The sequence below is a fragment of the Brachionichthys hirsutus genome, chromosome 22 (genome assembly GCF_040956055.1).
Source record: "Brachionichthys hirsutus isolate HB-005 chromosome 22, CSIRO-AGI_Bhir_v1, whole genome shotgun sequence".
Lineage (NCBI taxonomy): Eukaryota > Metazoa > Chordata > Actinopteri > Lophiiformes > Brachionichthyidae > Brachionichthys > Brachionichthys hirsutus.
This window is the reverse complement of record NC_090918.1, coordinates 6,639,062-6,654,773: the sequence shown is the minus strand read 5'-3', so window position 1 is coordinate 6,654,773 and position 15,712 is coordinate 6,639,062. Positions and strand designations below refer to the sequence as shown.

The 15,712-nt window shown below is 50.0% G+C and overlaps 1 protein-coding gene across 1 annotated transcript in view; it reads right to left on the bottom strand.

The window, feature by feature from the left end:
* The window catches only part of zgc:113263 (uncharacterized protein LOC503753 homolog), a 46,096-nt gene that overhangs the window by 4,697 nt on the left and 25,687 nt on the right, over positions 1-15,712 (bottom strand). Inside the window, 10 exon segments of the mRNA XM_068755555.1 lie at positions 5-174; positions 267-525; positions 596-663; positions 807-1,212; positions 1,322-1,445; positions 1,987-2,097; positions 2,771-2,851; positions 2,951-3,055; positions 3,137-3,228; positions 3,231-3,338. Coding sequence (XP_068611656.1) covers positions 5-174; positions 267-525; positions 596-663; positions 807-1,212; positions 1,322-1,445; positions 1,987-2,097; positions 2,771-2,851; positions 2,951-3,055; positions 3,137-3,228; positions 3,231-3,338 — 1,524 coding nt within the window.

Genomic DNA, 15,712 nt, shown 5'->3' with positions numbered 1-15,712 from the left:
TCACCGCTCTCCAGCCGGCTCGTCTGGCCAAGGAACTGCAAATCCTCCTCGTCGTCTCGGCCCTCGTCTTCATTCTCCTCCACGTCGTAGACGACCTCAGGCATCGGCGAGGACGAGGACGAGCCAATTACCCGATCCAGCTGCTCGTAAAATTTGTACTCCAGCCTGGAGCCCCCCTGGCGGGAGATCGGGGGAAGACGAACACATTTTCGAAAATTCCGGCTACCCCCCCCCCCCCCCCCCCCCCGAGGAAAGATCGTAGCCGGTTTAACACCCACTTGATATTCCTGCGGAAGCACTTCTTCAGCCGCTTGATCCTCGTCTGGCACTGCTCCACCGTTCTCACGTAGCCCCGCTCGGCCATCTTCTGCGCGATCTGCGTGAAAATGTGGCGGTTCTTCACGCAGCCCTTCAAGGCCCGCTGGACGGCGTCCTTCCCCCAGATGTCCAGCAGAGTCAGCGTTTCCTCGTCCGACCAGGGAACCTTCGCGTCCACCGCCAGCGGGAAAGAGCCTTCCTGAGGGTCTAAACGGGACGAAGAAGACGGTCAAGTTCCGCGCCGAGACCGATGCACTCAGGAACACGCCGTACGGACCTGTGTAGTCCCCCCAAATGGAGATCAGAGGGGATTCGGCGGAATTCTCATCGTCCACGGACGAATCGCTGCAAAGGTAGACAAGCAGCCAATGAGCACGCAGCTTTCACTCAAGGGATTGATCTCACTTTGAGCCGAGAGAAAACTGAGCTGCAAAAATCACATTTAAAAATGGAAAAGATAAGGAGCTAATGGCTGCCGGTGCTCTTACAAGAAGGCTGCCGCCGCCGCCGCCGCAGGCCGCTTGGCGGGAATGTCGACACCTCCGCTCAGCTTCCTCTTCCTCAGAACCCGCCCTCCCCTCACGCTGTGGTTGGCGTCGCTGGCCACTGAATCGGCGTCCGCCTTCTCATTGGACGCGGCGAGGTCTGTCTTAGAAACGTTCCCACTTCTAACCGCCGGCTGCTGCCACCTGCTCGAGTCCCCCGCGTCCGTCTCAGAGCTCCTCCCACCCGCACCCTCCTGGACACTCCTGTCGAAGAGAGCGCCGTTGTTCTCCGGCGGGTCGGGATCTTTGGCGGAAGGCGAACAAGGGGCGTTGCTCTCAACCGATTTGGCCCCGGGAGGGAGGGAGAGGGAGGAGAGGATGCAGTCGTCCATCGGCAGCAACCTGGGATCTACGGGTTTGGGCACGAGAGGAAGTGAGGGAACAATAAAAAGAGGATCCGATCCAGTTTCCCTAAAATCCGATCGCATGACTTTCTATTTCAGAACACTCGGCGGCACCTTTCTCTTTGAAATGGCCCAGCTGTCTGTGGTGGTCGAGCACGGCCTTCATGTCGTCAGGCGGGAAAAAGGACTGCAGGCAGTCGTCGAGGAACGTCGGAGCGTCTCCGAGATAATCTGCCAACTGGGAAGACAGTTCAGGAGCGTCACGCAAGTTCGCTGGCGATTGACATTTACGCCGAGTCCAAAACGACGACCGTCTGGCTTCCCGATCTGGATTATTATTTCATTTTTTACAGTGCGTGCTAATCTGTTATCGTCCTCCTCTCCTGCAGCTTGAAGAGCGAGGGAGGAGTCCACCGAGACCCGATGCTGCACCTGTGTCTCCGAGTCAGCGCTGCACACAGATGAGCCCCTGCTCCGAGCACTGGGGGCCACAATCACCCCCCCCCCCCCCCCCAACCAAAAAAAAAAACTACTCGGTTAGGAAGAAGGCCAGAGGCTTTGTTTGTCTTTTCCCCGATAGTGAAATAAAAGGACAAAAGAAGCAGTTGCAGAGCCCAAATTGAGCATGATGACCCCCCCCAAGGTAGCAGTTTGTGTCACTATGGCAACACAGCTGAGAGAGTAAGGGTAAGGGCAAGGATGCTTGCATAGTGCTTGCGATGGACTGACTAGGGAAATCCCGACTCGTGTCAGATAAGGGATCAAAGGAAACGCGGCACCTGAGTGAAGTCTGGAACCGGCAGCAGCTCCTCCAGTCTGGATATGAACTCCCACACCAGCATCTCCAGCGCCGCGTCGTACTTTGAGCCAAAATATATCGGGAAGACTTCCTACGAACGACGAAAGAGCAGATACGGAGATTCGTTTTTGTTTTTAAACACACAGTAATACTTTGGCGTACGAGTATATATTCGTTTAATAGACGTTTGAGGACCGATCCAAAACGCCAGCAGCTTAGGAAACGCCCGGAACCAAATTGTCGCGCCATCCTGATCCGACATTCCTCACATCCTTTCACGCTTGATTTCTTCCCTGCTTCCGACATCAGCTTCCAGGATGACAAATTCCATCCACTGACAGCCGCCATTGCGACGGAATAATCACCGCCGTTCCCTTCCCGCTGTCAGCGGTTGTAGCGTTCTGGGCCGAGGACTTCTCAGCAGGCCGGATGTCAGGCAGCAGAACCACAAAGAGGCGTCGAGCCCGACTTTCACTTCCTGTCAAACATTTTTTTTTTTTTAAATAGTGCCGTGGGAGGCAGGAAGCACCGAATGGTTTTCGGCTCTGCAGCTCAGTTGTGAATCATCCCCCCCCCCCCCGGGTCATCTGGTGCAAGCCTGCTTTCTGCCTGTCCCCCCCCCCCCCCCCAAGAGTCCAAACACACACAGAGAGGAAGCGCTCGGTTTGTTATGCTCTGAATACGTGGAACGACCTCCAAGGACCGCCCCCAAGGACCGCCCCCCGTTTGCCCCCGTCTCGCCGTTTCGGCTTCGCTACACTCGCCTGGAAGAAATACTTTCTTTCCGACGGGTCTTCCAGTAACGAGTGCACCAACTCCACGAAGTTCACCTCGGACTCCTCCACCTGGTCGATGGTTACCTGTTACACACACACGCACACACACACACGCACCATAAGAACTTTCCTTTCTCACGGCGGGCGGCCGCGTTCCCGGTTTCTTACGTGGTGATCCTTGGCGCTGCTGACGGGGGCTTTGATCCGGTCCAGATGTGGCTGGATGGTCTGCATGTCCACTGGGCGCTCACCTCTGCACATCTCGAGAACCAGCTAAAGAAGCGTGCACACAGGTCATTGTGATGGTCGCCCCCCCCCCTCCCCCCCCCCGCTATCTACTCTCAAAACACTGACCCTGGCCCTGAGTCCGAGGATGAGCTGAGCCCTCTGACTGTAGCTCATCAGCTCGGGGACCAGCTCTGTCACCATGGTAACAAACTCCTCAGCATCCCATAGCGGTCCACCAGTCCCTGCTGCACCACTTGCCAGACTGCGGCTGATAGGAGCTGCAAGGGCGGGGCCAGGAGGCGCAGATAGTGGATCGGGAGGTCATCACCTGGAGACAAAAATGAGGGGGAAAATGCGTTAGCTGCTAAACCTTGCTCGGTCCGACCGACCACGACGTGGCGTTCCCCAAATCGACCCCGCTCCGTGGGGTTCGGAGGGGGAAGGACCGACTCGCTTCCTCGAGCCACCGGGAAGGGTTAAATGGATTCCATCAAGAATCAGGAAATCCAAGACGCTGAAGGTCGGACATTCCGAAAAAGGACAATGACCCCGAGAAAACCTGAAAAGGCCACCGAAGGCCCCCCCTGCCCCCCCGGACCATTCCAGATGTTGTCACAGTCACATGGCCGCAGCACACAAAGTGCAGCAATCCAGAAGCGGAGGCATGGGATAAGATTCCTCCAGAACGCTGCTAGGCAACCTGGATCTTCCTGTCTGTAAACAGAACCCTCCATGCTGCATTTGGGATGAAAACAAAATCTGTTGCGTTGAGCTCTGTAAACTCTTGTTTCCACACACATAAGTCTCTTCTGTCCGGATGCGGCCTACTTCAATGGAACACACACGCGCGCACGCACGCGCACACACAGAGACATTGGGGTTTTCCAGCAACTTCCAAACAGGCAATCTGAGCGGACTACTTCCCGCCAGAGGCTTTTGCGAATCGCTCGGCACGCATTTAACGAACTTCGCGTGCGTGACTGTTCTCAGGTGCTCCGACAACAACAGTCACGCATCGAAGCACGTCCGGTTCCCGACAATAGCGGAAGCTGCGGGAAGAGAGCGATCAGGATCACGCTGAGATCGATACGGAACGTGCACGCACCTCGACTGCTTCCACTTTCAGCCCCGCGTTTTATTTCCATTTAGCAGCGAGTGAAAATAAAAAATAACCCCCCAGTCCAGATGTCCCTCTCGGGGTTGCAGCGATCAGGGGAGGGGGCGGGTTTAAAAAAAACACAACAAAAAAAAACGAGGATCGATCCGGATAAATAGACTCCTAATTCCGGATTAGTAAAGCATCCAGCCGCGATCGCCAACCCACGAAATGCGAGCGAGGTTTTTTGCAGGAAGTATTCATTCGCGATTTATTTTTAAAATATAAATATATATATATATTCGCTTTTGGTGGAGAGACGGAACAAAAGGTTTCTGGTCCCATCCGCCTCAGTCCAGATCACGGCAAGCCCTCTTTCCTGGTTGGCTGACGAAGACCGGATCCAGCGGGCGAGACCGGCTTCTGGCCGCTAGATGGCGCCGGCGGGCTTTTAGCAGAGGAGAGCGGTTTTAATCTGGAGAGGAAAGAAGCGATGAAACCGGAAATGAGCAACTATACAATTTTAAATTGCTCAGTTATAACTAAACTGAGCATTTTAAATTACGTTGGAGTTAGAAATACAAAATATTAATATAGAAGATAAATGCTTATAAAATATGTACACATTTAGATGCAGAATTAAGGTTATTGAAAAAATATATATACTGTATTTAGCAGCTTTTCGAAATTACAAATACAATACAAAAACAGCTTAAACACCCATATTCAATAAATATTTCAAGTGTGTTAAGCAAATATAACTAGAAATTCTACTTTAGCTAACTAATCCTGTCTCATGGTTAATTAATAGTCGCTGGGTTTGGGGTCGGGGTTGATTGTCGGACCATCCAGAACCGTGACATCCCATCATGAAGTGGGATCGTATATGCATTAAATAACTTAATTTAGCTGCATTCACTGCAAAAAAGCAACAACTCATCATCTCCTTCTCCTTGCATCTCATGCTGAACGCTGTCAAACAACCTGAGCAAGCACAAAATTAAAGTTTTAAATGTTGCTTTCTTTATGTAACACAGCTTTTGCTGTGCTCTTGGAGGATACAGAAACGCCAGCCATTTCTTAAAAGGCTCACGACTGCTCTAAGTCTTCACTCAGAAGCAGTCGATGAGGTTGAAGAGGTTGAGGTTGAAGGTGAGGATGCACCTTCAACTCAACTTTTTTCAAATATACAATTTCATGCTTCCATCACCAGAGGGAGGCATGCGCCTGGTATATTCCAACCGCACGGACAAACCAAACAAGGGGACCTGTAAGAAATCCACTCGCTTAAACTTTCCCTAATGGTTTGCCCTCCCAGGAAACAGAGCTCAATAATTCATAACAGGCGCTCGTAAATTCCAATGAGTTTTTAATTAGGAGGCCCGAGTCATTGTCTCTGAGGCGGTTCTAACAGGAGGGAAGATCATCCCAGCAGATTGACTGAGTCCTGGTAGAGCAGATTGCTGCAAATCACATAATTACGAGTAAAGTCAAAATGTGGGCTTTTAATGATGATTATTTAGGCTTTATTGGATAATTTAACGACCGACGGGCGAAGGAAGGGTGAGAGAGTTCACGCTGGAGGAGGATGCCTTTTCGTTTTTGTCCACATTACACCTACAAAGACATAACAAGGACTATTCAGCGCTAAAGGTGCTTGCAATGCTATTTACTTCCCATCTTTAGGCTGAAGCGAACACTTTCTCCGCTGTTAACCTGACAATCACGGCTCCGTCCTCAACCCTCGACGGGAAAGCGAGGATTAATTACGATAAACTGTAATCGAGTAAGGATTTTCCCATAAACATCGCAGAAATCCGTTCAGCACATTTGCTCGCCGCCGAATGATCGCTCGTGCGCTTCGGGGAGATGTATCGTGGTGCAGGTGCAGCAAAGCAGGCAGCGTAATAACAGTAATCACTTAGTGGAGTTCATCTACAGCAGTAAAATAAAGGTCACTGACCCCCCCCCCCCCCCCCCCGCTCTGTTTACTGATGGAGAGGACCCTTAAGGACGGTGGCTGCTGGCTGGCTGAGGGACCTCCAGAGCTATTTTGTATGTGTGTGAGCACATGAGCTTTGACTTGGCAGGAGACACCGGACAGGTGGATGCGCATCCAGCCAAAGCCCCATTACTTTCTCAGGGGGGTGGTGGGGGGGGGGCAAGTGTGTCTGTATGTGTGTGAGTGCGCACATGCATGCCAGCGGTAATTACTTTTTTCTGTGTGTGTGTGTGTGTGTGATTAGAGACGGGTGACGGGTGGAGAGCTTGTCAGAAGTTATCTTCCCATCTCATCTCATCATAGGCCGTCTGGCGGATTCCCTCGACGGCTCAGCAGCCCGGCGCCGCCGCCACGCCGCTGTCAATCGGGCCGTCAACGGCTGCAGAAATCGATGCCAATCTCCACTCAGTGGCTATTTTTAACCAAGGCTCAGCATCCAGGCCTTTGATAAGGATGCTGCCTCGGCTGAGCACCTCCTCCCCTCCGACCTCGCTCCTTCCCGCTGATGAGGGCCGATAACAGACAGTTGAGATTGAGCTGAAAGCAGCGGACCCGCCTGACACCCAGAGACAGGCTTTCACGAGGGAGACGATGATTGCAAGGAGCCGCACAGGTCGACGACGCACGGACATTTAAACTTTCATCAGTGAAAGAAACTATTATTTCTGGCGCAGATTGACATTTGCGGACAAAATAAAGCAATCCCACGTCTGAAAAGTGGATTTGGGTGACAGGTCCTTCCGGGAAGGGCGATGCTGATGCCTCCGATTCGGAAGTATTTTCATATATTTCCATCAAAACTGGGCTGATCATTTGATGGGATATGAATAGCCGCTTTATTGCGGCACGCTATCATCAAGAAATGCAACAAATCCTATTCTGCTGAAGTGCACCCGTAGGTGAGCGATCTGGGTCGCTGGACGGTCGGATTCGCCGGTGCGGCCTCAAGGCCCTGTGATAAAATGTAGTTGTGCTGCTTTTGTTTCATACCTTGGGCGCCGGGCGCCGCAGGAGGCCGTGCGATAAACACGCTTCCTTTCTTTCTGTGTCTGCAAAGTATAGCTTGGAAATACATCAGTGGATTTTGAGAGGTAAATCTCGGGCCAAAGAAGAGTTGATCTAGATCTGGATCACTTTTTTCCACTTTCTACACATTGAGAGATAAGGATTTGTACAATTCATGATGTTACGCCCACTGTGGATGTATCAGGGGGGGGGGGGGGGGCAAACTGGCTGATGCCGTGACGATAGAGAGGAGTAGAGACACGGCACTGCACCGAGTCAGAGCCTAAAGGCAGATACGGTTGCAAAATACCTTCATCCAGTGAGGATGAGGAACTTGTCAAGTCACAGATACACAAAACTCAGAGTTCTCCCATGTAAAATCACCTTATCGACACAAGTCATTCGTTTTCCATGTCCGTACGCCCCCCCAAAAAATATCTGAGACCAGTTCAAATTGGAATTGGAAAGTCGGACTCAGCTATTGTCGTCCGAATCGGAAGAAGGCCTGCAGCATTACCGCAGGGCAGGATGGATGTGGGAGAGGCATCAGCAAACGAGGTTTGCTGAGCCTCCGTCTCAGCGGTGCTTTGCCCCCCCCCCCGCCCCCCCCTCGACTTCAGATGTTGCACATTAATAACCACTATTGCCCTGTGATTTGTAACCACTATTGCCCTGTGATTTGCGCGTCGACAGCAATAGCGCACCGACCAGAATGATGCTGTTCTGAGCATTGTTGGGAACGCGTCGCCGTTTAATCATGTTTGACACGATGGGGGGGGGGGGGTCCAAGAGGGGCCACTTTGAAATGCAGGGACACATTTGTTTCGACGTGAACACACAATGGCGTTCAGGGAAGGGAAAAATACCTGGCGCGAAAAAATAAAAAAAGTAGATATAAAACATCATGAAATCTTTTCTATGTAAAAAAAAAAAAAAAAAGGAGTCCTCTTTTTTAAATGTGACTCTCACTGAGATCTTTTTCGTCGGATTAAGTGGAAGAGAAACAACGACGTGGACTTAATTGCAGCGAGTGGGAAGGTTTTAACGGCCTTCGGCGCTGTTGGAACGAACATGATAGAACAGAGAGGTCATATATTTGACCTTCGACAGCTCTGTGACCCCCCCCCCCCCCGCTCTGCTCCCAACCAGCATCCCAATCGACCGCGTTGTGCTGAGCATCTTGCGGAATCGCCTCTGTTGCGTGTCACGGGCCTCCGTTCTGACGTTTCCCCTCTCATTAGGCGGATGAACCAGCCGCAGGGTTAATGTCGTTTTGGGCAGCAACACAGCCGAGCCATTATCATATCATTACAGGAATCCGACGCGTTGTAATTGCAGCCGGAACGCTGACGCCACCGCTCTCATTAAAGTGGACTCCGGGAGGAGTTTCAGTGAGATTCAGCATTCTGTGGCCACAGCGGGACGTCCACAGGCCACGCTGGGAGCGCAGATCGGCTTCCGTCGAGGGATCCGCACCTTCATCATTCAGGTTGAACAGCTGCGGAGGTTGGTCGGTGTCGAGCGCTGACTCGACTGTTCAGCAGAAGTTCGCTCTTTTGGCGGTGGAGGATATTTACGGTGCTGATTGGCTCATCCAGACCAAAATTAAAAAAAAATCAAAACCGGCGGTAATGAGTGTCTGACTCCCCCCCCCCCACCAGCGAGAAGCTCCATTCCTGCTCAGAGAGCCTCTGATATCCCAGGAATGAACAATTAATGAACTAATTAAAGTCAAGCAGGGATTTATCCCTCATCCGACAGATAACTTTTATAAGTTTAGCGGAGGAGCGGTTAGCGGTGAACGGAAACGCCGTCTCTGAAGAACTCGACCCTGAAAAGGTGTCCAAAGAGCCCGGAGCTGGATTTTCAGTTCCGTATCAGGAGGGAACGGGAACTTCCATTGGAGTTTGTGCAGATACATTCATGGTTTCCAGAGGATGGACCCTCGGACTGGTAATAACGAGACTTTTAGAGTCCAGAGTTCTCTCAAAAAACTTTCTCTGGACCGTCACAGAAGAAGACTTTTTGTTTTAGGTCATGTCTAAAGAACATTTCTTGTCACGCATGTCCCCCCCCCCACGAGGAACTTCTGTGCTGTGCGTTAAACTTTTCAGACCTTGTTTTGTTGACTCATCTTCGGTATCTCTATTTTGCTAGGACTCATCTGTGTCAATATTTGAGAGCCTTTCTGGTTTAAATACAGAGTCCCTTTTAGCACACTCGCCCCAAATTTTGGGGGATTATCCAATTACCGCTTGTGTGCCGACAAACAGGGGGGGGGGGGGCTCTTTGCCTTTCACTAATTGGAATGAGGAGCGGTGCCAGTGCTCAAAAGGAGAGGCCAATCACTGAGAATTATTGAATAGAGAAAGAGTTAAAACAGGATACGTGCTCCGCCTTTGGCTGCTTGTGGATTTCCTCTGATTTCATCAGAAAAAATTAAATAAAAATGGCCGCCGCCCCCGGCCCCCCAGACGTCAGCCAGCTGGTGTGAGGAGCAGAGGCTCTGCAGCGGATCTTCTGCTTCGGAGTTACCCCCCCCCCAAAAAACAATCCTGCGGCCTGCTGCTCGGGATAGATGAAGTATTTATACTTTAATGTATACAGTCGTGTTTTCCTGTAATCTCATAGCAGATTCAACACGAGCAATTACACCAACGACGCCCGAGTTACATTCAACGTGCCTTTCTTTCCAGGTATTTCATTGCCTTGCATCCGTTACTGATTCGCTTAGAAACCAATTAGCATCTTTTCTAGTTACCGTTTGCAACAATTAAGCGCGTTTTAGTGCCGAGTTCCCGCCGCTTGCACTCGCAAAACACACATTTGCCTTCTGTGTCGACTTTGCTGCAGGTTTTTTTTTTGTGTGCGTGTGTGTGTGTGTGAAATCAATCCGGCTTTAGAAGTAAAGACGGAGCCCTCGTGAAACAACGGCAGCAACGTTGGTGGCGTTAAGAGAAACCAAACCGACGACGACGACGGCCGATGAAAAGAGTCTGACAGACAAATGGCAGGTTGAGCAGACGTGACTCATGTTTTATTAAACAGCACTGGAGTTACAACAGAGGACACACAAAAAAAAAAGAGCATTATTTATTACAGGGGGAAGATGTGTTAGCCTCCGGGAGGCGGCATCAGCAGCCCCCCCCCCCCCTCCTCCCCCTACTGTAAACTCAATGCATTGCTGCCGTCAGGTGAAAAGCCCATGACTCCAATTGTGATGATTCTTTACCTGAACTTGAGGATTTTGTGACCTTGTGCAGGTTTCACACCCAGAGGACTCGTGGAAAGCGTTGCATAATTTATCGAAACGCGCGGCTGTCAAAGTGGAAACGAGGCCGCGGCTGTTATTTGCACCGAATGTTTTGACATTTCGGAAATGCGGAAAGGTTTATAAGCTCGGTCGGATCATAGCTCGGAAAAACTCAACCCCCCCCCCCCCCCGCCCCTCCCCAGACTTATTCCACTTGTTTTAAATAATGAAAGCACTTTCCCATAGATGTCATAATTGTTGATTCCCACCTTTAGATTCCCACAAACCTGCATTGATCCGGCATCAAATCCTTTTCCAGCCCCCCCCCCCCAGTGTTTCTCCTTTAAAAGAGTACAAAAAAAGTGTGGGAGTGGGAACCTGAAAAGTAAATTAGAAACTGATAATGCAAGAAAAAGAAATTCCCTCCCCACCCTCTGAATATTAGATCACAACTTATAAATCATTAAACCTCTTCATCCCTGCTGCAATTTCGTCTTGATTAACGATCCACCTCGCGTCGACGTCACGCCACGGCGTGCACGTGTCTGGTTCTTGTTACTACGAGGGATTAATATTTCAGTTTTCATACACCTAGCAGTTTCAGACTTAATTCGGATTCTCTTCAGGAGAGACCAAGCAGCTTATTATTATTTATTTACTGCAAACACAAACAGAAGGTTGACATTTAAACCCAACCCCCCCCCCCTCCCCCCTGCTAAACCCAACAGGAACCGGATCATTTGAATTTCATGCTTAATTGGGTTGCCGCTGAATTCAATCCAGGCGGAACCCTAATTTGAGAGCGGGGAGGGGAGTTCATACGCTTCCCCCCCCCCCCCCCCCAGAGCTGATGGGGAGAGATTTCAGACGCTTTTTAAGGGACTCTGTCGTTTTTAAAGCGATACAAGGAAATGAGAAATAAATGGCTGAAGATAACCCAACGCGAATTTACATGGGAAAAACAAACATTAGAAACACATTAATTCGTAGCTCCGTGGAGCTTCTTAAGAGCTTTCAGCTCATCGTTTTGGTTTTCCCAATCCATATTTTGATTTGACTTTCCGCAACTCCTCTAATTCAAATTACCCCCCCCCCCCCCTCTTTTTTTTCACATTACAGATCTTACCCGGGGTCTACGCTGATTACACTATGCTAATTTTACTGCACATTCCTGACAATGCACCGGCACGGCGGCGCCGATGCGAACGTTGGCAGCTGTCGTATCCACAGGAAGCTCGCCGTGCGCGCCGGGCAGCGTGTCGAGCGCTCGCCGCGTGTTTAGTGGCTTCTACTCCTACATGAACCCATCTACCATCACGTAGGAATAAAAAGCCATAAGACACAACAGCAATCTCACAGGAGGGGGGGGGGAGGAGGATAGGAGCATTAGCGGAGGAGTCCATGCTGCCAGAGGTAAAGGAGGATGTTTGTGCTCTCGTTGGGGGGGGGGGGGGGTCATCACCGGAAGGGCAGGAAAACAGGGAAGCAGGGAGAAAAGGAATTTCACAGTCATTCAGAAAGGCGGCGGCAACCCACTGGTGAACCAAGCATTTACAAGACCATGCCCCCCCCCCCCCCCAGATTTGATTATGTGCATCTGTGTGCAGCAGATGAATATGCATTGCTCCGCCTTGGAATTCCTCTGTGTGCGAACTACAATTAATACGCTTGAAGCAAACAGCTCTGATGTACCCAAACTCCATCTGCACCCCCCCCCCCCCCCCGAAGTCCTCACAGGATCGTCTTAATGCGAGGCGCGAGGAGTATACGAGAACAGGGTTACATGCATGTCCAGATAAATATGCACGACTCCACCGCGGGAGGTTCCTGCTTTGTATGCTAATGATCTTATGCAAGTTTAATAATGCAGCCGTGGCGCACTGACGGGGCGAGGAGGAGGAGGAGGAGGAGGGGGTGGGCGACGACATGCCGAAGATCAGGCCTGCACATCCTCGGTTACGCCTCTGGAGACGGGGCGGAGCAATTGGGTAACAGATTACGGCGGCGCCAACAAATTAGGAAGACGTTGGGAGGGGAACGTGTCGCGTTGACGACGGCAAATATTGCGGCTGCTCTTGAGAGAGTAATTCGGTAACGCATTTGATGAAGGGTAAACACAAACGGCTTTTAGAACGCGAGTGCGTTTTATAACCGGGAAAATTAAACCGTCATTATATGAAGTCAAATTAGTGTAATTAAGAGTAATAACATTTCTCATGTCTGGCACTTTTGCATATACAAAATTGATGAGTGTGGATCTTTCTCCCCCCTGCTGCCACACATTAAAGTATTCTAGATAGAACCTGACGTAACTGCATCATCAGTCATAATACACTAATATATAAAAGGGAATTAGTGATTCTGCACAATCAGAATTTTAACATTCGAGTAAACTTTACTGAAAATTACTCAGAATAAATGATCTTAAACTGGCAAAGAAGTATTTTTAAACCGCAGTATCTCTTCTTTGTGCTACTTTGATCCTTCTAATTCCACTACTAACAAGTTTATTTTAATATTTAAATTTTTATGACTCTGCTGTATTTCTACTCTCTCTTGAATACCGGTGCAGAACGAATGAGTCAGCAGTTTCTGATTTCTACCTGATCACATGACCGAGCAGAGACGAGCGACAGGCCTTTGTTACAGGATGAGTTTTGTGTCGGATGCAGTTTTTTTTTTTTGTGTGTGAACAGGTGGAGGCGGCGTTCCGGTTCCCGTCGCCGGTACCTGCATCGGCTCCTGGAGGATCCTGCGGCAAACACAAAAGAGAGGAGAGACGAGACATGAGGTTTGCTCTCAGAGGAATAATAACTTCACCTGAAGACTGAAAACTTTATTACTCCGCAGCAGCTGTCGGTTATTTAATGGCTCCGCTATTGAATTAAGGGCTCGCTGTCTTCCGTTGGCCGAGTTCCTCCGAAACGGGCGCATCCCGGATGAAATTTTCCCAGAGCGGCGTCCATCGTTCGAAATGCCCATCTCGAAAACTTTTGTCCGTCTCGCCAGGACAATCGGTCTTAAAGAGCTCTCTCAGACACGCCCACAACTTAACGCATCCAAACAGCCTTTAAGCACAAACCAATTACGTCGTGCAGCAGCTACTTCCTAATGGCTGCCGGAGTTTAATCTGCCTAATGAAAACTTAATGGCGATGATATTCCCGGCAGCTGCGTCGCCGTCGCTCGGGATGAAATGCATTAAAGGTGTATAAAGGTGTCCGTCTCCGGAAGAAAACTCCGCCCGACCTGCTTTGCAGAGGAAACGGGCCGTGTTTGTGAAGGTGCAGCTTTTAATTTATCATCCAAAACGCCCCAGAAATGCTTTTGGGCTGGAATTCGGCACGATGAAGTGTGACATCGTCATTGAAAGGTGATTGATTTGGCTGGCAGGGGGGGGGGGGGGGGCTGTCTCAGAGACGGATCGCTCAAACAGTTGCGCTGTAAAAGCCCAATAATATGATGAATGGTCTATTTACCCAACAGATGAGGAGCGACTCGCATAGAGATTAAACGCACTGCCCCCCCCCTCCCCCCCTGGACGTGTCCTGGTCGCAGAATAGATTGGAAATTTAAATAGTATGTCTGTGTTCACCATCGGGGGGGGGGGGGGGCAAGTTGGAAATGAATTTCGGTTGCAAGTGAGTGCGAATAATGCGGCTTGTCTTGTTTATCATCTGGGATTGTCTCGCAGTGGGGGGGGGGGCTTTATCGATTATAAGGCTTCGCACCTGATTCGATTCCCACCTGCGCGAAACAGAAGAGCGTCCTCAAAGATCAGCGGGGGTGGGGGGAGGGGGGGGCAAGGCAACTTGTAATTAATTTCTTCTACTTTGAAATGACTTTTGGGCACAAAGAAAGTTTGAGCCACATTATCATTACAGAGACTATTATTAGTCGGCCATTATTCTTCTTCCTCTTCTTCCTCCGACCCCGTGCCTCTTAAATGGAATATTTAACACTCCTAGGAAACGTTATCTAGAGCCGAGTCGCCGATCACTTCTCCGGGGCTCCCGCCTTGATCCAGCGGCCCGATTCTTTGGCACACAGCATCTATAATTGATGTGCAATTGATGCAACAGCCTCTGATCTGTTAAGTTTGGCTCTGATGGATCTCCTGAGACTTTCTTTTGGAGGGTGGGGGGGGGGGCAGATGTAGAGCCGTGCGTCAGAGAGGGATGGGGTTTGCCGGCGATCGTTTCCACCCCGCAGAGAACAAAATAGCCCTCATATATTCCTGTAATCTGCATTAGCGCCGGAGCACAAGGCAGGAGGGGGGATGAGTAATGGGGGCTGCCGCTGATTTGGCAGGCCTATATTACACCTCGAAAACCCAGGCAGGCCCGAGCGGTGAGAATATGAAATGAGGATGTCACAAAAATGAGCAGCATCCAAACAGAACGCGGCGTTTACACCAAAAACAAAAACACGTTACCGTGGAAGCAACAGGACCTTCTTACCTTTTGAAGGGACACTACAGTCCGGTTCGTCTTTCTGATTGGACGTTTGCTCAAATAGCTACGGCAAATTGCTTTGGAGAAGTCATTTATGATCCAAGGAACAATTTGTTAAGTTTTCATGACGATCCGGATCATCGTCCGGATCCAGAATTGGCTTTTTGCAACGAGATTTGTTTTTGCTTGTAACTTTACGGACAACTCAGTGACAACCCCCATAAGATCCAGGACGTCTCAAATATATAACCTGGATTCAAGGTTTTTTGGTTCCTGGACCCAGAACCCTTTCACCGACGCATCGTCCCCCCCCCCCCCCCCCCCCAATTCCTCCTGAAGGAATCTCATCACAAATTCCGGCGTAAAACAGTGCAGAACGTTGCCAGAAGGGTGGAATATTCTTAATTGCGCGAGCAACATTTTCACGAGACAGCAAACTCTGGCAGCTAACCTACATAGCGGCGGAAATCTTTTCATCTTCATCTCAAACGGAGCTTAAATCCTAAGAAGTGAGGCGACAAGACGGAGCGTAACAAACACGGCGCCTGCTATTAAACTCCTGTAATGGGCTTGTAACCGGATACGCTCACTTGCTATCTGAAATTAAAGCGTAGATATTACATCCCTCGAGGCCAATCAAGTATAGTTGTGTGTGAATCCTGCTGGGACTTTAATGTAGTCCTGTGAAGCGTGTGTGTGTGTGTGTGTGTGTGTGTGTGTGAAAGTGGACTAATTCATGCTCTACCACATTAATACGTTGATTCTGGCGCTCGTGATCCAACTCGCAATCAAAACATCTCATAAAGAAAACACAAGCTGGGGGGGGGGCAGAATATCTGCATTTCTGCTCCGCTAATGGTAATTTTGCTAAACTTTGAATAAGAAACGTGAGA